The sequence below is a fragment of the Schistocerca piceifrons genome, chromosome 6 (genome assembly GCF_021461385.2).
Source record: "Schistocerca piceifrons isolate TAMUIC-IGC-003096 chromosome 6, iqSchPice1.1, whole genome shotgun sequence".
NCBI lineage: Eukaryota > Metazoa > Arthropoda > Insecta > Orthoptera > Acrididae > Schistocerca > Schistocerca piceifrons.
Genome location: NC_060143.1, coordinates 528,483,249 through 528,503,107, shown reverse-complemented (window position 1 = coordinate 528,503,107; position 19,859 = coordinate 528,483,249). Strand labels below are relative to the sequence as shown.

Sequence of the window (19,859 nt, the reverse complement as noted above, 5' to 3'; positions counted from 1 at the left end):
TTGTTGAGGAATTTTGCATCTAAATGGAAATTTCTACCTTGTATCCTAAACAAATGCTCTACCATTTTGTGGAAATTATTTTTATGTCTCCTACTGTGATCACACGTACCAAAGTTAATTTAAAACTGAATTTTATTATACGTAATGAATAACACTGAAGAAGAAATGCATAAGCACTTGAGTGTAAATATTCCACGTTTCTATCAGAATCTACATAACATTTTTCTTTGCTCATTTTTGCATCATAATACTTCATTGAGCTTAGATTCATCATATCAAAAGATTATCCAATAACATTGGGAAAAGAAACCCCATTAAATACGTTAGCAGTTTTGTGTGTTGGTCAAGAAAGTGACACATACACCTAGAAGTAAAGTAAAGCACAATCATCTGAGATTTTGGATCCGTTTATCAGTATATTGATTTTATACATATGAGCATCATTTATTATTTCCTGAAGAGAATACATGAGAGAGTGACAAACAGATGTAACAATGAAGCTAAATTTTATCTGAGTATGTCTAATAGAGAGCTCGGATTTTAAAGGTCTAAATTTGCATTTTTTGAGAAGTTTTGAATTAGAATAGAAATAAAAATTTTCAAAAAAAAATAATGGAAAGTCCAGGATGGAATAACAACAATATTATGAAAAGGGCAGATTACTGCTCACCACACAGAGGAGACACTGAGTCACAGGTAGGCACAATGAAAAAACTGCTAGCAGGTCACTGCATCTGTCTGTGGATCAGCGTCTCCTCTTTGTGGTGAATAGCAATCTATTTTTTTCATAATTTTCAAAGCAATGTCTTCTAACTTTTAAGAATGTGTTTTTACATATAGTGAATAGGGTGAGACTCTAATCTACGTGCTTGTGTTCCAACATGAAGCTTAATGCTTTGAGATAGAAGCCTTACTTCTCGAAGTGGTAGATCAGGGAACGAACATTCCCTCCTCAATCGTGGGTACGTTCCATAAAGCCACCAGTACTGATACAAGAAAAGAGATGATATAGTTTGAAGAAAAATAATCAGGAACATAAGAACAAAAAGTAAAAAGAGAAAGAGGGTAATTGAAGCTTAGACTGTAAAGATGTGAGTGTAAAACCTCTAAGTGCAAATCCACAATTTGTTTTCCCTAGTGTGCTCCAGTTTTGACAATCCTTTAACTCCACTTGTTTGCTTGATTATAAAGGATAATATAGTGTCTTTTCCACGCAAATTAAAGATAATTACTCATTACTGAAATATATAGCTATTGAGAAGCAATGTAACTACACTAAAAGTTACAAATACACTGAAGTGCTTAATAGTATTACGAGTATATATTATAGACAAGAAAATTAAGTATGAAATATTCCAACTGAAATAATGATACAGTACATAAAATTCTACGCATATTTTTCAGATCCTAAAATCCAAATGGCAAGGGAGGTTCACAATTTTTTTAACAGAATCACCTGCTAACTTTCTAAGAGACATATTCACGTGCCTTTAGAAAATGGATGCTGGTAACAATAAGAAAGCTAAGCATAGAAAATATACCACTTGAAAGACCTACATCGATGGGTTGTTATGCGCTTGGAAATGATAAATTAAACATAACTCTTAACAATGTGGGAAAAGATAGATTGTAACTTACCATCAAGATGAGAAACTAAGTTGCAAACAGGCATAGTTAAAAGACTCTTACACATAAACTTTTGGCCACAGCCTTCATCAGAAAAAGAGAAACACACATCATTCATTCACACAAGCAAGCACACTTCATGCACACCTGGTTGTCAACTTCAGCAGCTTGGGCCACAGTGCAACTATCACATGGGATGGAAGCAACAATCTGGAGGGGGTGAGGAAGGGGAAGGGAAGGGGGAGGGGAAGGGATAGCAGTGTATGAGTGAGGGGAGAAGGAGCGCTGTCTGGTGGAGCGTGCAGGGACTAGAATGCCAACAGGCACAGTGTCAGGAGGATGTGGGGCAGGGAAATGGTGAAAATGTAATAAAAAAACAAGAGGAGTGGGGAAAGATGGGTGGGTACATTGGCAGATGGTGGCAAATAAAGAGGGTGGGAGCCATGAAAGGGGAGGAAGTGATAGGAGAGAGGGTGTGGAAACCATTGAGTTTGGGGACACTATGTTACCGCAGCTTGAGGCCGGGATAGTTACAGAATCGGAGAAAGTGTTGTAAGGATAACTCTCATCTGCACAGTTCAGAAAAGCTGGCAGTGGAGGGGAGGATCAAGATGGCTTGGGTAGTGAAGCAGCCATTGAAATCAAGCATATTATGGTCAGCTGCTTTGCTCTTGGCCACAGTTTGGCAATCGCCATTTGTCATGGTGGACAGCTGGATGGTAGTATGATCTTTGTGACAAGGGGTTGGAATTTAAAGTGGCATGGGGATGGACTAGAATGCTGTGGAGATTGGGTGCGTGATGGAACACCATGTTAGGAGGGGTGGGAAGGATCTCAGGTAGGATGTCCCTCATTTCAGGGCATAATGATAGGTAATCAAAGCCCTGGTGAAGAATGTTGTTCCAGTCCAGGCTGGTACTGGGTGATGAAAGGGACACTCCTTTGTGGCTGGTACTTGGTAGGCGGTGGAGGATTGGTGGGGTGCGAGGAGAAATGGGATGAGAGATCTATTTGCAGACTAGGTCTGGGGGATAGTGCCTGCCTGTGAAGGCCTTGGTGAGACCGTCAGCATACTGGATAAGGGAACTCTTGTCACTGCAGATGCACCATCCCCAATTGGCCAGGCTGTGTGGGAAGCATTTTTTTGTGAAAGGGATCATCATCATCATCATCAGTGTTCTGCCTAAAGGCAGGTTTTCACATGGTAGTTCTCCAGGCTGTCCGGTCTTCTGCCATCCTCTTCAGGTCTGCATAATTTCCTCTTCCCTTTATGTCATCTATCATCTTGTATCTCCTTCTACCTCTCAGTCGTCTCCCACAAACCAATCCTTCCAAAGCATTTACTAGCAAGCACTCCCTTCTCAGTGAATGTCCCAACCAGTTCTTTTTCCTTTCTCTTACAACCTTCAGCAGACATCTTCTCTCACCAACTCTTTCCAATACTCTTTCATTACTCACTCTTTCCATCCAGCTTATTCTCTCCATTCTCCTCCACATCCACATCTCAAATGCTCCTAACCTTTTTTCATCCTCTCATCTCAGTGTCCATGTTTCTGCCTCATATAGTGCTACACTCCAGACAAAACATTTGCCAAGCCTTTTCCTTAGTCCTTTATCTAATTTGCCACATAAGAGTCTCCTCTTTCTGTTGAATGCCTCCTTCGCTATGGCAAATCGAGTTTTCACCGCCTAGTGACATCTCAAGTCTTCAGTTATTGTGCTTCCAAGATATTTAAATTCACTTAATTGGCTAATGGTAGATTGTCCTATTTTAATATTGGACAGTCTGCGTCTTGTACTGATGACCATACTCTTTGTTTTTGCTGTGTTTATTTGCATCCCATATTCCACACAAGCTTCATTCAGATCTTTGAGCATGTTATTCACTGTCCACTCACTTTCTGCCACTAATACCATGTCATCAGCAAATCTTATACGTTCTATTCTCTTTCCACCAATACATATTCCTCTTTTCCCATCTAAGCTTATCGCAACAATCTCTTCAAGGTATATGTTAAACAACAGTGGGGAAAGGCAACAACCTTGTCTAACACCTTGTCCAATGTTGCTTCCTTCTGACATTTCATTTCCAGTCCTTATCCTTACTTTCTGGTGTAAATATAGATTCTGTATCAGTCGCCTCTCTTTCCAATCTACTCCTTTACTCTTCAAGATATCCATCAGCTTGTTCCACTGAACTCTGTCAAAAGCCTTTTCTAAATCTACAAAAACAGCAAAGATTTCTCTACCCTTTTTCATATATCTTTTCCCTATAGTTCTCAGCAGGCCAATAGCATCTCTTGTTCCTTTTCCTCTTCTAAATCCTAACTGCTCCTCTGCAATCCCTCTATCCAGCTTGCCATACAACCTTCTATTCAACACTCTCAGCAAGACTTTAGCTGCACGAGAAATTAGACTGATGGTCTGGTGCTCTTCACATTTTTTTAGTTTCTCTTTTTCTCTATTGGTATCATAACTGTTACAGCGAAGTCCTCAGGCCATTCCCCTTTGTCATACCTTGTTTCCCAGACTCTTCAACAGTTCTGCTGGAAAATCATCTATTCCACATGCCTTCCTATTCTTCGTCTCCTTCAGCACCTATTCTACTTCTCCTTCCAAGATGGTAAATCCCTTTCCATCTTCCGGCACATATTGCTCCTCTTCAACCTTAATTTCACTTTGCATTTCATCCCCCTTATACAGACATTCAATATATTCTTGCCATCTGTTCAAAACCTCCTGTGGTTCTTCTGTTAGAGCACCATCCGCTCTTTCTATGAAAACTGACAAAATGCTGGTACTCTTGGCGTTTGGTTGGTTTAATGTGAACAGAGGTGCAGATGGAGCTACCACGGAGGAGGAGGTCAATGTCTAGGAAGGCAGCACCGTGCATTGAGGAAGAACAGGTGAAGTGGGTGGGAGAGAAGGCATTGAGCTTATGAAGGAATGAAGATAGGGTGTCTTGGCCCCGAGTCCACATCGCGAAGATATCATCAATGAATTGGTTCATGGAACACATACTCCACTCTCATAATTGTCCTGACCACAACCTACGGTAATATACTGTCGCCACATCCCTCACCCAACAGTTTCCACCCCCTCTGTCCTATCACTATCTCCCCATTCTTGTTTCCCAACCTCTTTGTTTGCTGCCCTCTGCCAATGTTCCTGCCCATATTTCTCCACTCCTCTCCTCTCCTTTTTCGTTCCATTTTTCTCACGTCCCTGCTCCACAACTTCCCGATGCTGTGCCTGTTGGCATTCTAGTTCCTGCACACTCCACCAGACAGTGCTCCTCTCTCCCTCCCATCAGTACACTGCAGTCCCTTCCCCTTCCCTACCGCCTACAGACTGCTGCTTCCATTCCGTGTGATAGCTGCAGATTCTGGTCTGAGCTGCTGGAATTGGCAGTCATGTGTGTGTGTGAGGTGTGCTTGCTTGTGTGAATGAATGGTGCATATTTCTCTTTTTCGGATGAAAACCATGGCTGAAAGTTTATGTGTAAGTGTCTTTCAATTGTGCCTGTCTGCAACTTAACATGTCATCTTTATGACAAGTAGCAATCTGTCTTTTCCTACATTATTGCAATTGCTACTGGACTTTCCATTGTTAAAGATAACTCTTAACAAACAATGGGAAATCCAGGACTGAATAATAATATGGATTAAAATAGACTGCTGCTCACCACATAGAGGAAGCAATGAACAACAAACATGCATATTTAAAAGTAGACTGTTGGATAAGCTATTGGATTAGATCCTTCACCAGATGTGTGTATCTATGGTATTAGTCTGAGGGCTTACCCAACAGTCTAATTTTAAATGTGCTTGTCTGCTGATGAACACCTCCTCTATGTGGTGAGTAGCAATCTATACCAATTCATGTGATTTTTAACAGATATTTACTTACTCTATTGGTGCTTAATTGACACATAAACTCTCTATTGTGTAAGATATTTTAACAATGGAATCTTTTACAACTTTCAATGAAAGGAAATATTTGGGTATGGCCATCAGTAGCTTTCTTTTAACTTTGTCATAACATTCTAAGAAAAAAATTTAAACACACATATCAAGTAGATAAATGTGAATCTTACCTTGTCTATTATCTTCTCGTTTTCTAATCGTGCTAGTTGTTCTGCCCTTGCCAATAAAGAGTCAGTTATCAAATCGACACCAACATCCTTTGATATTTCATCCACACTGAGGACACGTGCCAGTCTTTCTAGGAATGACATGAACTGGAAGGAACATTGTTATTCAGCTTGTCTCATATAACAGTACATGCGTGTCATTTAAACCATTCCACTCATTTTAGAAATCTCCCTTCAGTTTTACTCAGCATTTATGGTTTATGTATTTATTTTGTTGTATGAAAAAGGGCAAAACATCTACTTTACCATCCCAAATGTCGTAGCAGATCAAGGTCCATCTTAATATGAGGTATTAATTTCATACCTTCAATGACAAATGCTCTTTCTTCAGGAGAAAGAAGCAAAAATATGCAAAGGGAAAGATACCACAGTGATGATGGAAAAACACTGACAAAACAGGATAAGGACAAGGCTCAGCATGAAACAAGATGTAAGTTAGTAGCAGAGTGCAGTAGATGATATTTAAAAACGTGACATTTTGGATGGAATGGAGACAGTAATAGACATGTCAAAGATAAGAAAAATGGAAATTACAATATTAGAACAGAAATGCAAGAAGTAGAGAGTTGTGAAGGGTATGTGGGGAAATGTTCTTACAGAACATATTAAAGGTGAGAAAAATAATGCTAACAAAAGTAAATAACAAATGAAAAACAGTTCTAATTTTGTTACTTTCTGGGCATGTCCATGCAAGGAAAAGATTATAACAAATGTTAATCAGGAGAGACAAAAATAGTGCTGAGCTTATAAGTTAATATCTCTTAAGTTTAATTTGCAGGTAAAAGTTCCTTAACAGTGCATGACATGATTTTCTAGTAATTACATGAGTTAAGCCTGTAAGATTCTGTTCACATTTCATACTACTCAAGTTGAACCCAAAAGACCATGCAACTGTTATAATATACCGTATTCTTATCACGGCGTAGTCCATCCTTTGTCACTTCAGCCATTGACAGATCACTCTCTGTCTTATTAAGTCGAGACTCTACAACAGCTTTCTCATCCTGCAGAAGACGTATCCGAGCATTTGCTTGTTCGTTTTGTTCTATCTGTCTATTCAGTTGCTGTGTAAGGCTTGCCACTTTGTCTCGAAGTTCTTCCAGTTCCTGGAACAAAGATGTAGTGTGTACCAAAGAATTATGTATAAGAGGGGAGACACTGAAAGAGAGAGAGAGAGAGAGAGAGAGAGAGAGAGAGAGAGAGAGAGAGAGAGAGAGAGAGAGAGAGAGAGAGATCAAAATGAGAACTGTGATAATCAAATTTACAGAAGAGATCATATAAGTGGGGGTGGGAAGTGAGGGAAAGAAAAAGAAAAAGAAGAAAAAAACATATGTTCAGGTCTATGAGAAAAAAGTGAAATGTTCATGGCCTGACAGCAATTTTTGTTATTGTCAGTAATGCACTTATTTAATTTGTGAAATAGTGCTCCTTCAAGTCAATGGAATTTGTGCAATATTTTCCAGATGTGTAGAATTCATCTCTGAAAGGCAGTTCTGGTTGGTCCAAAAAATTCCCATTTGTTGTCATTAGTCACTCTTTCTACAAATTATCTGAATATCTAGATTCAGGTTCTGTTACCTACATGGCTAGCAGCAGTGTTTGTTAAAAAGCTGTGTGGCAAGTAATATTTTCCTATAAACACAAGATAGTATATATTGAAGAAAAAAAAAGTTTTGTTTTACAAAAAAAGAAAAAGATAAATAGCAGCAATATAATAAAATTGCAGATGCAGCAGAATTTTTCAAAGTAGTAGCTATCTTATTAATTTACTAATTAAACAATGGACATTCATTTACTGATGAAACAATGGAATGTATGAATATTATGAAAATGACAGTTGGCACTCACCATATACCCTGCAGGCCACTGTATGGTGCATTGTAAAGGGTACTTAGTACCATTACTAATCATTTCTTTCCTTGTTCCTATTACAAATAGAGCAAGGGAAAAATGAATGCCTATATGCCTCTGTATGACCCCTGATTTCATGGACCTTATGCCGAATGTACATTGCTCGCAATAGAGTAGCTCTGCAGTAAACTTCAAATGTCAATTTTCTAAATCTTCATAACAGTGTTTCACAAAATGAATGTTGTTTTCCATCTAGGGATTCCCATTTCAGTACACGAAGCATCTCAATAATACTCACATATTGATCAAACCTTTGGTAACAAATCTGGCAACTCGCCTCTGAATTGCTTCAATATCTTCCTTTAGTTTAACCTGATGGGGGTCCCAAACACTTGAGCTGTACTCAAGAACAGACTGCAATCATGTTTTGTGTGCCATCTCCTTTACAGATGAACCACCATTTTTCTAAGGAAGTCAACCATTCACCTTCCCTACTACCATCCTTACACGCTTTGTCAATTTCATATCACTCTGCAGTGTTACACATAGACACTTACATCATGTGACTGTATCAACCAGCACGGTACTAAAGTGATTTTCAAACGTTGCAGGATTGTTTTTCTTGCTCATCTGCATTAACTTACATTTTTCTACACTTACAAACAGAGGAAGTTGCGACTCATCACAACAATTAGAAATTTTGTCATCTTGCAACCTCCTAAGTCACCCAATGATGAGACCTTGCTATAATTGCAGAGTCATCAGTAAACAGGCGCTGATTGTCCATCAGACCATTGATGTATATAAAGAGTAAGAGCAGTCCTATTGCACTTCATTGGGGCACTCCCAACAATATCCTTGTGAACACTCACTGTTGAGGACAATGTACTGGGTTCTGTTACTTAAGAAGTCTTCAGCCACTCACATATATGGGAACCTATCCATATGCTCATACTTTCATAACCAGTTTGCAGTGAGGCATTGCGTCAATCACTTTCTGAAAATTTAGGAATGTGAAATCTGCCTGTTGCTCCTCATCCATGACTTGTAGGGTGTCATGCCAGAAAAGGGCAAGTAGATTTTCTCTCTTTATAAAATTGTGCAGATTTGTGGACAGGAGCTTTTCTGTCCCAAGGAAATCTCTTATATTCAATCTGAGACTAAGTTCAAGAATTCTGTGGAAAACTGTTGTTATGGATATTAGTCTGTAATTTTGTGAGTCCATTCTTTTACCCTTCTTCTGTATAGGAGTCACATGCATTTTTTTCCAATTGCTTGGGACTATGAAATGGCTGAGAGATTCATGATAAATGCAAGCTGAGTAATGGGCAAATTGACTGGACAGAAACATTCAACCCATTTAACAATTTTATGCATAGGACCAGAATTTTCTTGGTTCATGGCATGGCTTATGCAGGATGGCAGTAGTTGTCATATGCTTCGCACATAAATCTTTCTACAGATGAAAAAATTTCTACTTTGAGTACAACAGTTTGCTTCCTCAGCATTTTCTAAATTTCATTATTAAAACACAGTGGGCCTTTTATGCCCCATGCCCAGTCACTCATTGACCAGCCTGGTGTTGCAATGGAATACAGGAAAAGGAAAGCTGAAGTTATAAATGTCAAGTTTAAGAAATTATTCACATAGGGGAGATGACCTTGGAGATCTGCTCTTCAATTTTGTCTTATGGAACTAGACATATGAGTAAGTAAATAAATGAAAAAAATACAAACATACCATTATTTTACTGTCACACAGACTCCCATATGGAGAACTTGTAATAGGCACCCCTTATTTAGAGAAGCATATGAAAGGGTTGAAAACTCGAATCTAAGCCGCACTTTTTTTCCAGTTTTTGTGATCCAAAAAACCGCCTGAGGCTTAGAATCGAGTGCAAAGTAAGCGGAAGTTCTGAAAAATGTTGGTAGGTGCCGCCACAACTAACTTCTGCCATCGAATATATGTACCGCTACACAGGCATGCTTTCCAGACACAAAGATAAATACTGGCCCCACAACCACTGCGTCAGTAAATAAATTAATAAAAAGGTGGAAGACAAGCTTTTTTCTCCGCCCTGAGTTTCGACCACTGCATTTTCATACATTATCCAATGAAGTAAATACAAATTCCGTATTGTTCATCTTCGAATGTAGCAGCGTTTCAATGTACTACAAAAATCCGATTGGCAAGACTGTTTGGGATGTTTGTCAATATGGCCAACTCTATGTTCTGAATTCTTTCCTACCTGTGAGAAGAGATGGTTGTTGATAGGAACTTTTATGAATTGTGAATCACATGCAGTATTCTCTTCACCATAAGAATAATATGAATATAAACATTTTACCATGTATGCTTTCATGTTTGGTGCTATCTCATTTAAATCCTGTTTGCCTAATAAACTATGAAACTAGAGTGAGACAACAGCAAACACGGAAGAATATACATAGCATGTCATGTTTATATTCGTATTATTCTTATGCCTAATAGTGATACAGTCAGAAATAAAGCATGGCAATTGACTAACTTTTTAAATCTAAGATGACTCTAATTTCTGTGCAGAATGTAATGTACTAAAGAGGCGTCTGCAAAGATTTTCAAACGGAGAAAATTTTTTGTTAAACTCTCATTCAGAACATTTTATATCATACGCAGTCTGTTATTTGGTTCTTGTTGATCATTATCAAGTAAAGCAGCAGTGTAAGTAACAACAAATAGCAGTCTCTTGCCATTGTTTCACTAATGAGACCATTCCTCTCTTTTTTTTATATTGTAAGCGGCGGTAGCGTGCACAAAATCAAGATATGCGGCGAGCAGCGACAGACCGTAAACAGTCATTATCAGAATGCAACAAACAATGCATGACACAGTACAGTACTACATTTTCAGCTCAGAGTGACGTAAACACCTATAACAAAGAGAACGACACTTATTAGATCAGAGAAAAATAAGCAATCAATTCAAACCAGACGAAGCACGTGAAAAAGGAAGGGTACCCGTATAAATATGGATGGAGCACCTGACATAACAATGGCTACTTGGTAAAGCTTAACTGTTAGGGTTACGACTCGAACCAAACTACTGTAGCTGTATCTTTGTCCATTTGACCTCAATTGTGTCTCATGTTAGAACGAACCAACTTTGTTTCGATTTGGAGGTGCGGCCTAAAACTTTTCTCTCCCCTTGAATTTTGAGTCTCAAATTTCAGGTGCGGCTTAGATTCGGGAAATTTTTTTTTTCCTTTATTTCGAGTCTCATGTTTCAGGTGTGGCTTAGATTCGAGTGCAGCTAATATTCGAGTAAATACGGTAAGTCATCAGGTCCACATGGAATCCAAATTCTGTTTTACAGAGAGTGCTCTATGGCAATGGTTCCTTACTTAGCTTGCATTTAACACAAATCCCTCTGCCAGTGTGAAGCCCCAATTGACTGGAAGAAAGACATCTGTGTAGAAGAAAGGTAAAAGAATGGACCTGCAAAATTACACACACACACTTACTCGGCACACACTTCTCCAGAGGAGACAGTCATTGTCTGTGTGGGATGCAAACAACAGCTTATTTTCTCTTTCTAGCATAAATACTCTCCTAGCCTTCTTGATGGATATACTAACCATTGTTGCTATGATGACACCATGATCTCTAATCCCTGTTGCTGTACTGACACCATCAATAAGGTCAGACCTGTTTGTAGCTATAAGGTAAAATAATTTTTGAGGACATTTCTCTTGGAGAAGAGCGTTTTTTAAATTTTTTATCACTTTAAAATGAACATAAACAGTCTTACCTACAAGAAACTTTTTGTTTTTGAGGTTACTGGTTTCAGTTTGTTTTAGACCATCTTCAGACCTAAGTGTTCATGGAGTAAAACTAATAACCTCAAAAACGAAAAGTTTCTTGCGGTGAGGACTGTTTATGTTCATTTTAGAGGTCTAAAAGATTTCCACTGGATGTCGGCTGTTGTACTAGCTGCTCAAAACAGTTTTGGAAAGAAGGTTCAAAAATACTTCACAAGACTGCCTGTCAGTACCACCTGCAATCAATCCAAAGATGTCACCAGTCTATAATCTGTAGCTTAAAGTAGCCTCCAATAACACTGCATGATCTGAGCATTTTCACACTACTAAGCATGACTTCCTTCGAATGATTCCAAAACTGACATGGCAGAGTTGAGTGGCCAGTAAACACATCCAATAATTAAGTTGAATTCACCTAGACTTATTAAAAGTGTCCAGGTAACTTCAGTTAGACTCAATTTTGACCTCGATAGATGCAATATTTTTTTCAGCTGCAGTGAAGACTTCTCCCTCTATGGTGTCTAATCTCTCTTTTCAACACATATTCCATGCCCTGCTGAATATTTCAGAGCTTTCTACTTCAGGTTTTAGCCAGCAGGACAGTAAGTTCAGGAACTTTTGTTACAAATACTTCATTTGACAGAATGGCTAGAGAAAATCATAGGTTCACCATAACTGCTTTGTCTATGGAAATTCCGGAAGTTTCAAGATCTGTCATACACTCTATCATTACTGAAAATTTAGGCTACAAAAAACTTTGTGCTCATTGGGTTCCAAAAATGTTGACAGACGCCCAGAAAAGTCACCAAATGGCGACAGCTTTGAATTTCCTTGACCGTTATGACGATGAAGGAGAGAACTTTTTGAAATAAATTTTTACTGGAGATGAAACTGGATCCAATGTGACACAGCGGAAACAAAATGACAATCACAACAATGGATGCATCAAAATTCACCAAACAAACCAAAAAAATTCAAACAAACATTCAACAACAAAAAGGTTATGGCTACTGTGTTTTGGGACCAAAAAGGAATGTTGCTTGTAGAGTTTATGCAGCCCAAAACTACTATCAATGCAGCTGCTCATTGTGAAATTTTACGATGTTTGCAGAGAACCATTAAAAACAAATGAAGAGGAATGCTGACTTCTACAATTGTGTTGATCCGTGACAATGCTCATCCACACACTACTGGCACAACCCAATGGTTCCTTGAACAACTGCAATGGGACATTTTCGATCATCTGCCGTACAGTCCTGCAAAGGCAGTTGCAAAGGGTGGGCTTACTGGTAGTTGGGAGCTCCAACGTCAGGCGCGTAATGGGGCCCCTTAGGGAAATGGCAGCAAGAGAGGGGAAGAAAACCAATGTGCACTCCGTGTGCATACCGGGGGGAGTCATTCCAGATGTGGAAAGGGTCCTTCCGGATGCCATGAAGGGTACAGGGTGCACCCATCTGCAGGTGGTCGCTCATGTCGGCACCAATGATGTGTGTCGCTATGGATCGGAGGAAATCCTCTCTGGCTTCCGGCGGCTATCTGATTTGGTGAAGACTGCCAGTCTCGCTAGCGGGATGAAAGCAGAGCTCACCATCTGCAGCATCGTCGACAGGACTGACTGCGGACCTTTGGTACAGAGCCGAGTGGAGGGTCTGAATCAGAGGCTGAGACGGTTCTGCGACCATGTGGGCTGCAGATTCCTCGACTTGCGCCATAGGGTGGTGGGGTTTCGGGTTCCGCTGGATAGGTCAGGAGTCCACTACACGCAACAAGTGGCTACACGGGTAGCAGGGGTTGTGTGGCGTGGGCTGGGCGGTTTTTTAGGTTAGATGGCCTTGGGCAAGTACAGAAAGGGCAACAGCCTCAACGGGTGCGGGGCAAAGTCAGGACATGCGGGGACCAAGCAGCAATCGGTATTGTAATTGTCAACTGTCGAAGCTGCGTTGGTAAAGTACCGGAACTTCAAGCGCTGATAGAAAGCACCGAAGCTGAAATCGTTATAGGTACAGAAAGTTGGCTTAAGCCAGAGATAAATTCTGCCGAAATTTTTACAAAGGTACAGACGGTGTTTAGAAAGGATAGATTGCATGCAACCGGTGGTGGAGTGTTCGTCGCTGTTAGTAGTAGTTTATCCTGTAGTGAAGTAGAAGTGGATAGTTCCTGTGAATTATTATGGGTGGAGGTTACACTAAACAACCGAACTAGGTTAATAATTGGCTCCTTTTACCGACCTCCCGACTCAGCAGCATTAGTGGCAGAACAACTGAGAGAAAATTTGGAATACATTTCACATAAATTTTCTCAGCATGTTATAGTCTTAGGTGGAGATTTCAATTTACCAGATATAGACTGGGACACTCAGATGTTTAGGACGGGTGGTAGGGACAGAGCATCGAGTGACATTATACTGAGTGCACTATCCGAAAATTACCTCGAGCAATTAAACAGAGAACCGACTCGTGGAGATAACACCTTGGACCTACTGATAACAAACAGACCCGAACTTTTCGACTCTGTATGTACAGAACAGGGAATCAGTGATCATAAGGCCGTTGCAGCATCCCTGAATATAGAAGTTAATAGGAATATAAAAAAAGGGAGGAAGGTTTATCTGTTTAGCAAGAGTAATAGAAGGCAGATTTCAGACTACCTAACAGATCAAAACGAAAATTTCCGTTCCGACACTGACAATGTTGAGTGTTTATGGAAAAAGTTCAAGGCAATCGTAAAATGCGTTTTAGACAGGTACGTGCCGAGTAAAACTGTGAGGGACGGGAAAAACCCACCGTGGTACAACAACAAAGTTAGGAAACTACTGCGAAAGCAAAGAGAGCTCCACTCCAAGTTTAAACGCAGCCAAAACCTCTTAGACAAACAGAAGCTAAACGATGTCAAAGTTAGCGTAAGGAGGGCTATGTGTGAAGCGTTCATTGAATTCGGAAGTAAAATTCTATGTACCGACTTGACAGAAAATCCTAGGAAGTTCTGGTCTTACGTTAAATCAGTAAGTGGCTCGAAACAGCATATGCAGACACTACGGGATGATGATGGCATTGAAACAGAGGATGACACGCGTAAAGCTGAAATACTAAACACCTTTTTCCAAAGCTGTTTCACAGAGGAAGACCGCACTGCAGTTCCTTCTCTAAATCCTCGCACAAACGAAAAAATGGCTGACATCGAAATAAGTGTCCAAGGAATAGAAAAGCAACTGGAATCACTCAATAGAGGAAAGTCCACTGGACCTGACGGGATACCAATTCGATTCTACACAGAGTACGCGAAAGAACTTGCCCCCCTTCTAACAGCCGTGTACCGCAAGTCTCTAGAGGAACGGAGGGTTCCAAATGATTGGAAAAGAGCACAGATAGTCCCAGTCTTCAAGAAGGGTCGTCGAGCAGATGCACAAAACTATAGACCTATATCTCTTACGTCAATCTCTTGTAGAATTTTAGAACATGTTTTTTGCTCGCGTATCATGTCATTTCTGGAAACCCAGAATCTACTATGTAGGAATCAACATGGATTCCGGAAACGGCGATCGTGTGAGACCCAACTCGCCTTATTTGTTCATGAGACCCAGAAAATATTAGATACAGGCTCCCAGGTAGATGCTATTTTTCTTGACTTCCGGAAGGCGTTCGATACAGTTCCGCACTGTCGCCTGATAAACAAAGTAAGAGCCTACGGAATATCAGACCAGCTGTGTGGCTGGATTGAAGAGTTTTTAGCAAACAGAACACAGCATGTTGTTATCAATGGAGAGACGTCTACAGACGTTAAAGTAACCTCTGGCGTGCCACAGGGGAGTGTTATGGGACCATTGCTTTTCACAATATATATAAATGACTTAGTAGATAGTGTCGGAAGTTCCATGCGGCTTTTCGCGGATGATGCTGTAGTATACAGAGAAGTTGCAGCATTAGAAAATTGTAGCGAAATGCAGGAAGATCTGCAGCGGATAGGCACTTGGTGCAGGGAGTGGCAACTGACCCTTAACATAGACAAATGTAATGTATTGCGAATACATAGAAAGAAGGATCCTTTATTGTATGATTATATGATAGCGGAACAAACACTGGTAGCAGTTACTTCTGTAAAATATCTGGGAGTATGCGTGCGGAACGATTTGAAGTGGAATGATCATATAAAATTAATTGTTGGTAAGGCGGGTACCAGGTTGAGATTCATTGGGAGAGTGCTTAGAAAATGTAGTCCATCAACAAAGGAGGTGGCTTACAAAACACTCGTTCGACCTATACTTGAGTATTGCTCATCAGTGTGGGATCCGCACCAGGTCGGGTTGACGGAAGAGATTGAGAAGATCCAAAGAAGAGCGGCGCGTTTCGTTACCGGGTTATTTGGTAACCGTGATAGCGTTACGGAGATGTTTAATAAACTCAAGTGGCAGACTCTGCAAGAGAGGCGCTCTGCATCGCGGTGTAACTTGCTCGCCAGGTTTCGAGAGGGTGCGTTTCTGGATGAGGTATCGAATATATTGCTTCCCCCTACTTATACCTCCCGAGGAGATCACGAATGGAAAATTAGAGAGATTAGAGCGCGCACGGAGGCTTTCAGACAGTCGTTCTTCCCGCGAACCATACGCGACTGGAACAGGAAAGGGAGGTAATGACAGTGGCACGTAAAGTGCCCTCCGCCACACACCGTTGGGTGGCTTGTGGAGTATCAATGTAGATGTAGATGTAGACCTGGCACCCAGTGACTTTCACCTTTTCCCTGAACTGAAGACGTGGCTAGCAGGGCAGCACTTTCAAACCAATGAAGATCTTCAAAACAACGTCAATGCTCATTTGAAATCATTGGCGGTAACATTTTTTTAAGATGGTATTGCAAAGCTTGTCCACAGGTACAATAAATGTCTCAATCTTTTGGGTGATTATGTTGAAAAGTAGCCATAAGTGTACAAAACTTTTGGTTATAAAATAATTGTTTTCTATGAAGTTGTCTTTTATTTACAGCCTATTGGAGGTTGGGGGGAAAAAAGAAAAGAAAAATAAAGAAAAAAGAAAAAAACGTCCTCATATAATTGCTAAGTAGGGAACTAAGGTATCTGCATTCTCTGAAAGGAACCTGACTGGTAAACAATCAGGACTGGGAACCTTGTCTTTCTTAAGTGTTTTAAGCTGCTTCACTACACCAAGGATATTTACTTATAAGTTGCTCATGCTGGTGGTTGTTCTTGATTCAAATTCTGGGATACTTACTTCGCCATCTTTTGTGAAGGAATTTCAGAAAACTGTATTTAGTAACTTGTCTTTCATGGTGCTGTCATCAATACTGTGCAGTGAAGGTAATGACTGTGTCTTGCCACAGGTGTACTTTACATATAACCACAACCTCTTCATATTCTCTGCCAGATCTTGAGGTAGAGTTTTGTTGTGGAAACTGTTAGAAACACCTCGCATTAAAGTTTGAACAAAATTTCAAACTTCTGTAAAACTTCACCAGTTTTGGGGATTTTGCATTCTTTTGCTTACATAGTGAGACTGGAAGGAGTGGAGACTGTCTCTTACGAATCTGTCCAGTGAATGTGCATTTTTGTCAGTATTTTTCAATTGATGTATTTTGTGTTTATTTTTGGTGGGTTAGGACGTTATGGTGTTCAGTCTAGTAACAATAACCTTGTGGTCACTAATCCCTGTATCTGTCATGATACTCCTTATTTGGTCAGGATTATTTGTTACTAAGAGGTCAAGTATGTTTCTGAACCATTTACACTTTGAGTGGGCTCCTGAATTATCTGTTCAAAACAATTTTCTCAGAAGGCATTCTGTACAATTTTGGATAACATTTTCTGCCTACCACTAACTTTAAACATGTATTTTTGCCAATATATCGAGAGTAGATTGAAGTCACCACCAATTATAATTTTATGAGTGGGGTACTTATTTGAAATGACACTCAAGTTTTCTTTGAGTTGTTCAGCAACTGTATCATTTGAGTCTGAGGTAAGTAAAAGGAATCAGTTATCAATTTATTCTGGTTGTCAAGTATAACCTCCACCCATACTAACATGCAGGAACTATCTACTTAATTTCACAACAAGTTAAACTACTCATGATAGCAATAAACACTCCACTAGCAACTGTATTTGTTGTGTTCTTTCTGAACACAGTTAGATCATTTGTAAAAAAAATTGTGTGAACTAATAGTGGCTTTAGCCAGCTTTCCATACCTATAACGATTTGAGATTCAGTGCTTTCTATTAGCGCTTGGAGCTCTGGTTCTTTTCAAACACAGCTATGACAGTTTACTACAATATTGATTGTTCTTATGTCTATCCTCTTCCTTTGTTTGCCCTGCACCCTTTGAAACTGAAGCCCTTTCTGCATCTTCCCAAGACCCACTAACCTAAAAAGCTACCCAGTTTCCTCCACCTGGCCCCACTTCCTGTGTAGCCACTTACTGCGTGTAGTGGATACACAAACTATTTAGCAGAACCCAGAAACCCATCATCCTATGGCACAAGTTGAAGAATCTTCAACCTATATGGTTGCAGAACCATCTGAGACTGATTCAAACCCTCCACTTCGCTCTGTACCAAAGGACCACAGCTGGTTCTGTCAATGAGACAACAGATGGTGAGCCCCATTTTCATCTTGCAAGCAGGACTGGCAGTCTTTACTACTTCGGCTAGCTGCCCAACACCAGAGGAAATCTCTTTTGGTCCAAAGTGATGCACATAGTTAGTACCAACATGAGCCACCACCTGCAGTTGAATGCACCCTGTGCTCTGCGTGGCATCAGGAAGCACCTGTTCCTCCTGGTACGCATGTAGAGTGCACATTGGATTCCTTCCCCTCCTTCACAGTCATATCCCTGATGGTCACCATTATGTGCCTAACATTGGAGCTCCCAACTGCCAGTAATCCCAACTCTGTGAATGCCCAGACTTTGCAGGCTGAGAGGATTCCTCTGGAACAAGGCGAGTGACTTCATCTGCCTCAAGGATTTCATCACCACAGATAGTGCCTGAAACCTTTTTGTCAGACCAAAGAGGCCCTCTGATTGGCCCCTCAGAAAGTCTTTGGCTGCTGGCCACACCTCGGAATTACCTCCCACTCAACCAAGGGTGAGGGATTAAAAACTCAGTGCTGCCAGTGTCTGAGGTAGCCGCAGTAGTGAACTAATCAGGGAACACTTGAGTAATGCTGGATGTCCCTCAAATTGTCCCATCTTGCCCCACACAGTGATGCCCATTGGTAACAGCCTCAAGCTGTGGGATGGAAGCCAAGGCTGCTTGGATCACCAACTCAGTTCGCATCTGAACACTGCAATCACAGATCCTATCCACACTAAAGACAGCCTGACAAGTACACAGACACACACACAATATAGAAGTTCAAGCTACAGAAAAATGACTAATTACAAAGTAAGTCACTTTTTATGAGAAGCTCTGTCAACTCATGGTACTTGTAGACATAATTTGCAAATGAATGGTGTATTTGCCTTTACCTGCAGCAGGAACACAGGTCCTCTTTTGCTGATGGTCTAACCAACACTGACCTGATCTAACCAAAACACATAAACAAAAACCTGTATGATATGAGGTTCGACACAAGCACTAACACAGTCTCCACCAGCCAATCATACAAGTTGAAGGTGGCCTCAGAAACCAAGCAACAGATGTTGTTGGTGGCAATGTAAGCACCTTGGAGATGACTACACCTTGCATGCTTGATAGCTGCATGCATGGCCTTCTTCACAACTCATACGAGAACCCCTGACAAACATACTGAGCACACACTGGGTTTCTTTCAGATCCTGGACACCATTTTTCTAAGGGGCTTCGCAACATGCCTAACATTGGAGCTTCTGGTAACTAGCAACCCCATCTCCCTTTCTGTGCCTGCTCAGACTCTGTTGAAGGAGTGGCACTCAAAAGGTGAATGAGTGAGGTCATCTGACATTGAATCTCCACTTCAAGTGACATTTACACATTACTACACCCCACTCAACCTGCAGTGAGGGTGATCCCCCAGGCCCAGTATACTGCAAGGTGCCTCAGCAGCAGAGCCCAAGGCAAAACAAGTGACACCTGAGGTGTCTTATCAATGCATCAGATGCCCCACTGCTTCTACAGACCAAGGCATCAGCCTGAAGATGTATGTTGCATAAATGCTCTATGAGATGTTGCGATCATTTAGTTGCACTATAATAACACTATTTGTCTTGACAACAGTATTTCATTGACTTTATTACACCTTACATGTTTTGGTGTTATACCATTTTCAAATATATCACAATGTTTTATGGTTAAGAGATTCTGTGTAGATATATTGGACAGATTTCTTCTTTGTTTTGTTAGCCACAAAATAATGTGTTATATTTTTGGGTCGCTTGAAAATGGTGTAATGCCAAAACATGTAAGGCGTAATAAAGTCAATAAAATATTGTGGTCAAGTGAAATAGTGT

The 19,859-nt window shown here is 40.4% G+C and overlaps 1 protein-coding gene across 1 annotated transcript in view; it reads right to left on the bottom strand.

Annotated features, from left to right (window-relative positions):
* Positions 1 to 19,859, bottom strand: part of LOC124803439 (coiled-coil domain-containing protein 170) — a 424,326-nt gene that overhangs the window by 101,413 nt on the left and 303,054 nt on the right. Inside the window, exons 9-11 of the mRNA XM_047264624.1 lie at positions 6,685 to 6,885; positions 5,723 to 5,866; positions 915 to 986 (exon numbers count right to left, since the gene is read on the bottom strand). Of these exons, the coding sequence (XP_047120580.1) occupies positions 915 to 986; positions 5,723 to 5,866; positions 6,685 to 6,885 (417 nt within the window). The remainder of the gene's footprint in view (positions 1 to 914; positions 987 to 5,722; positions 5,867 to 6,684; positions 6,886 to 19,859) is intronic.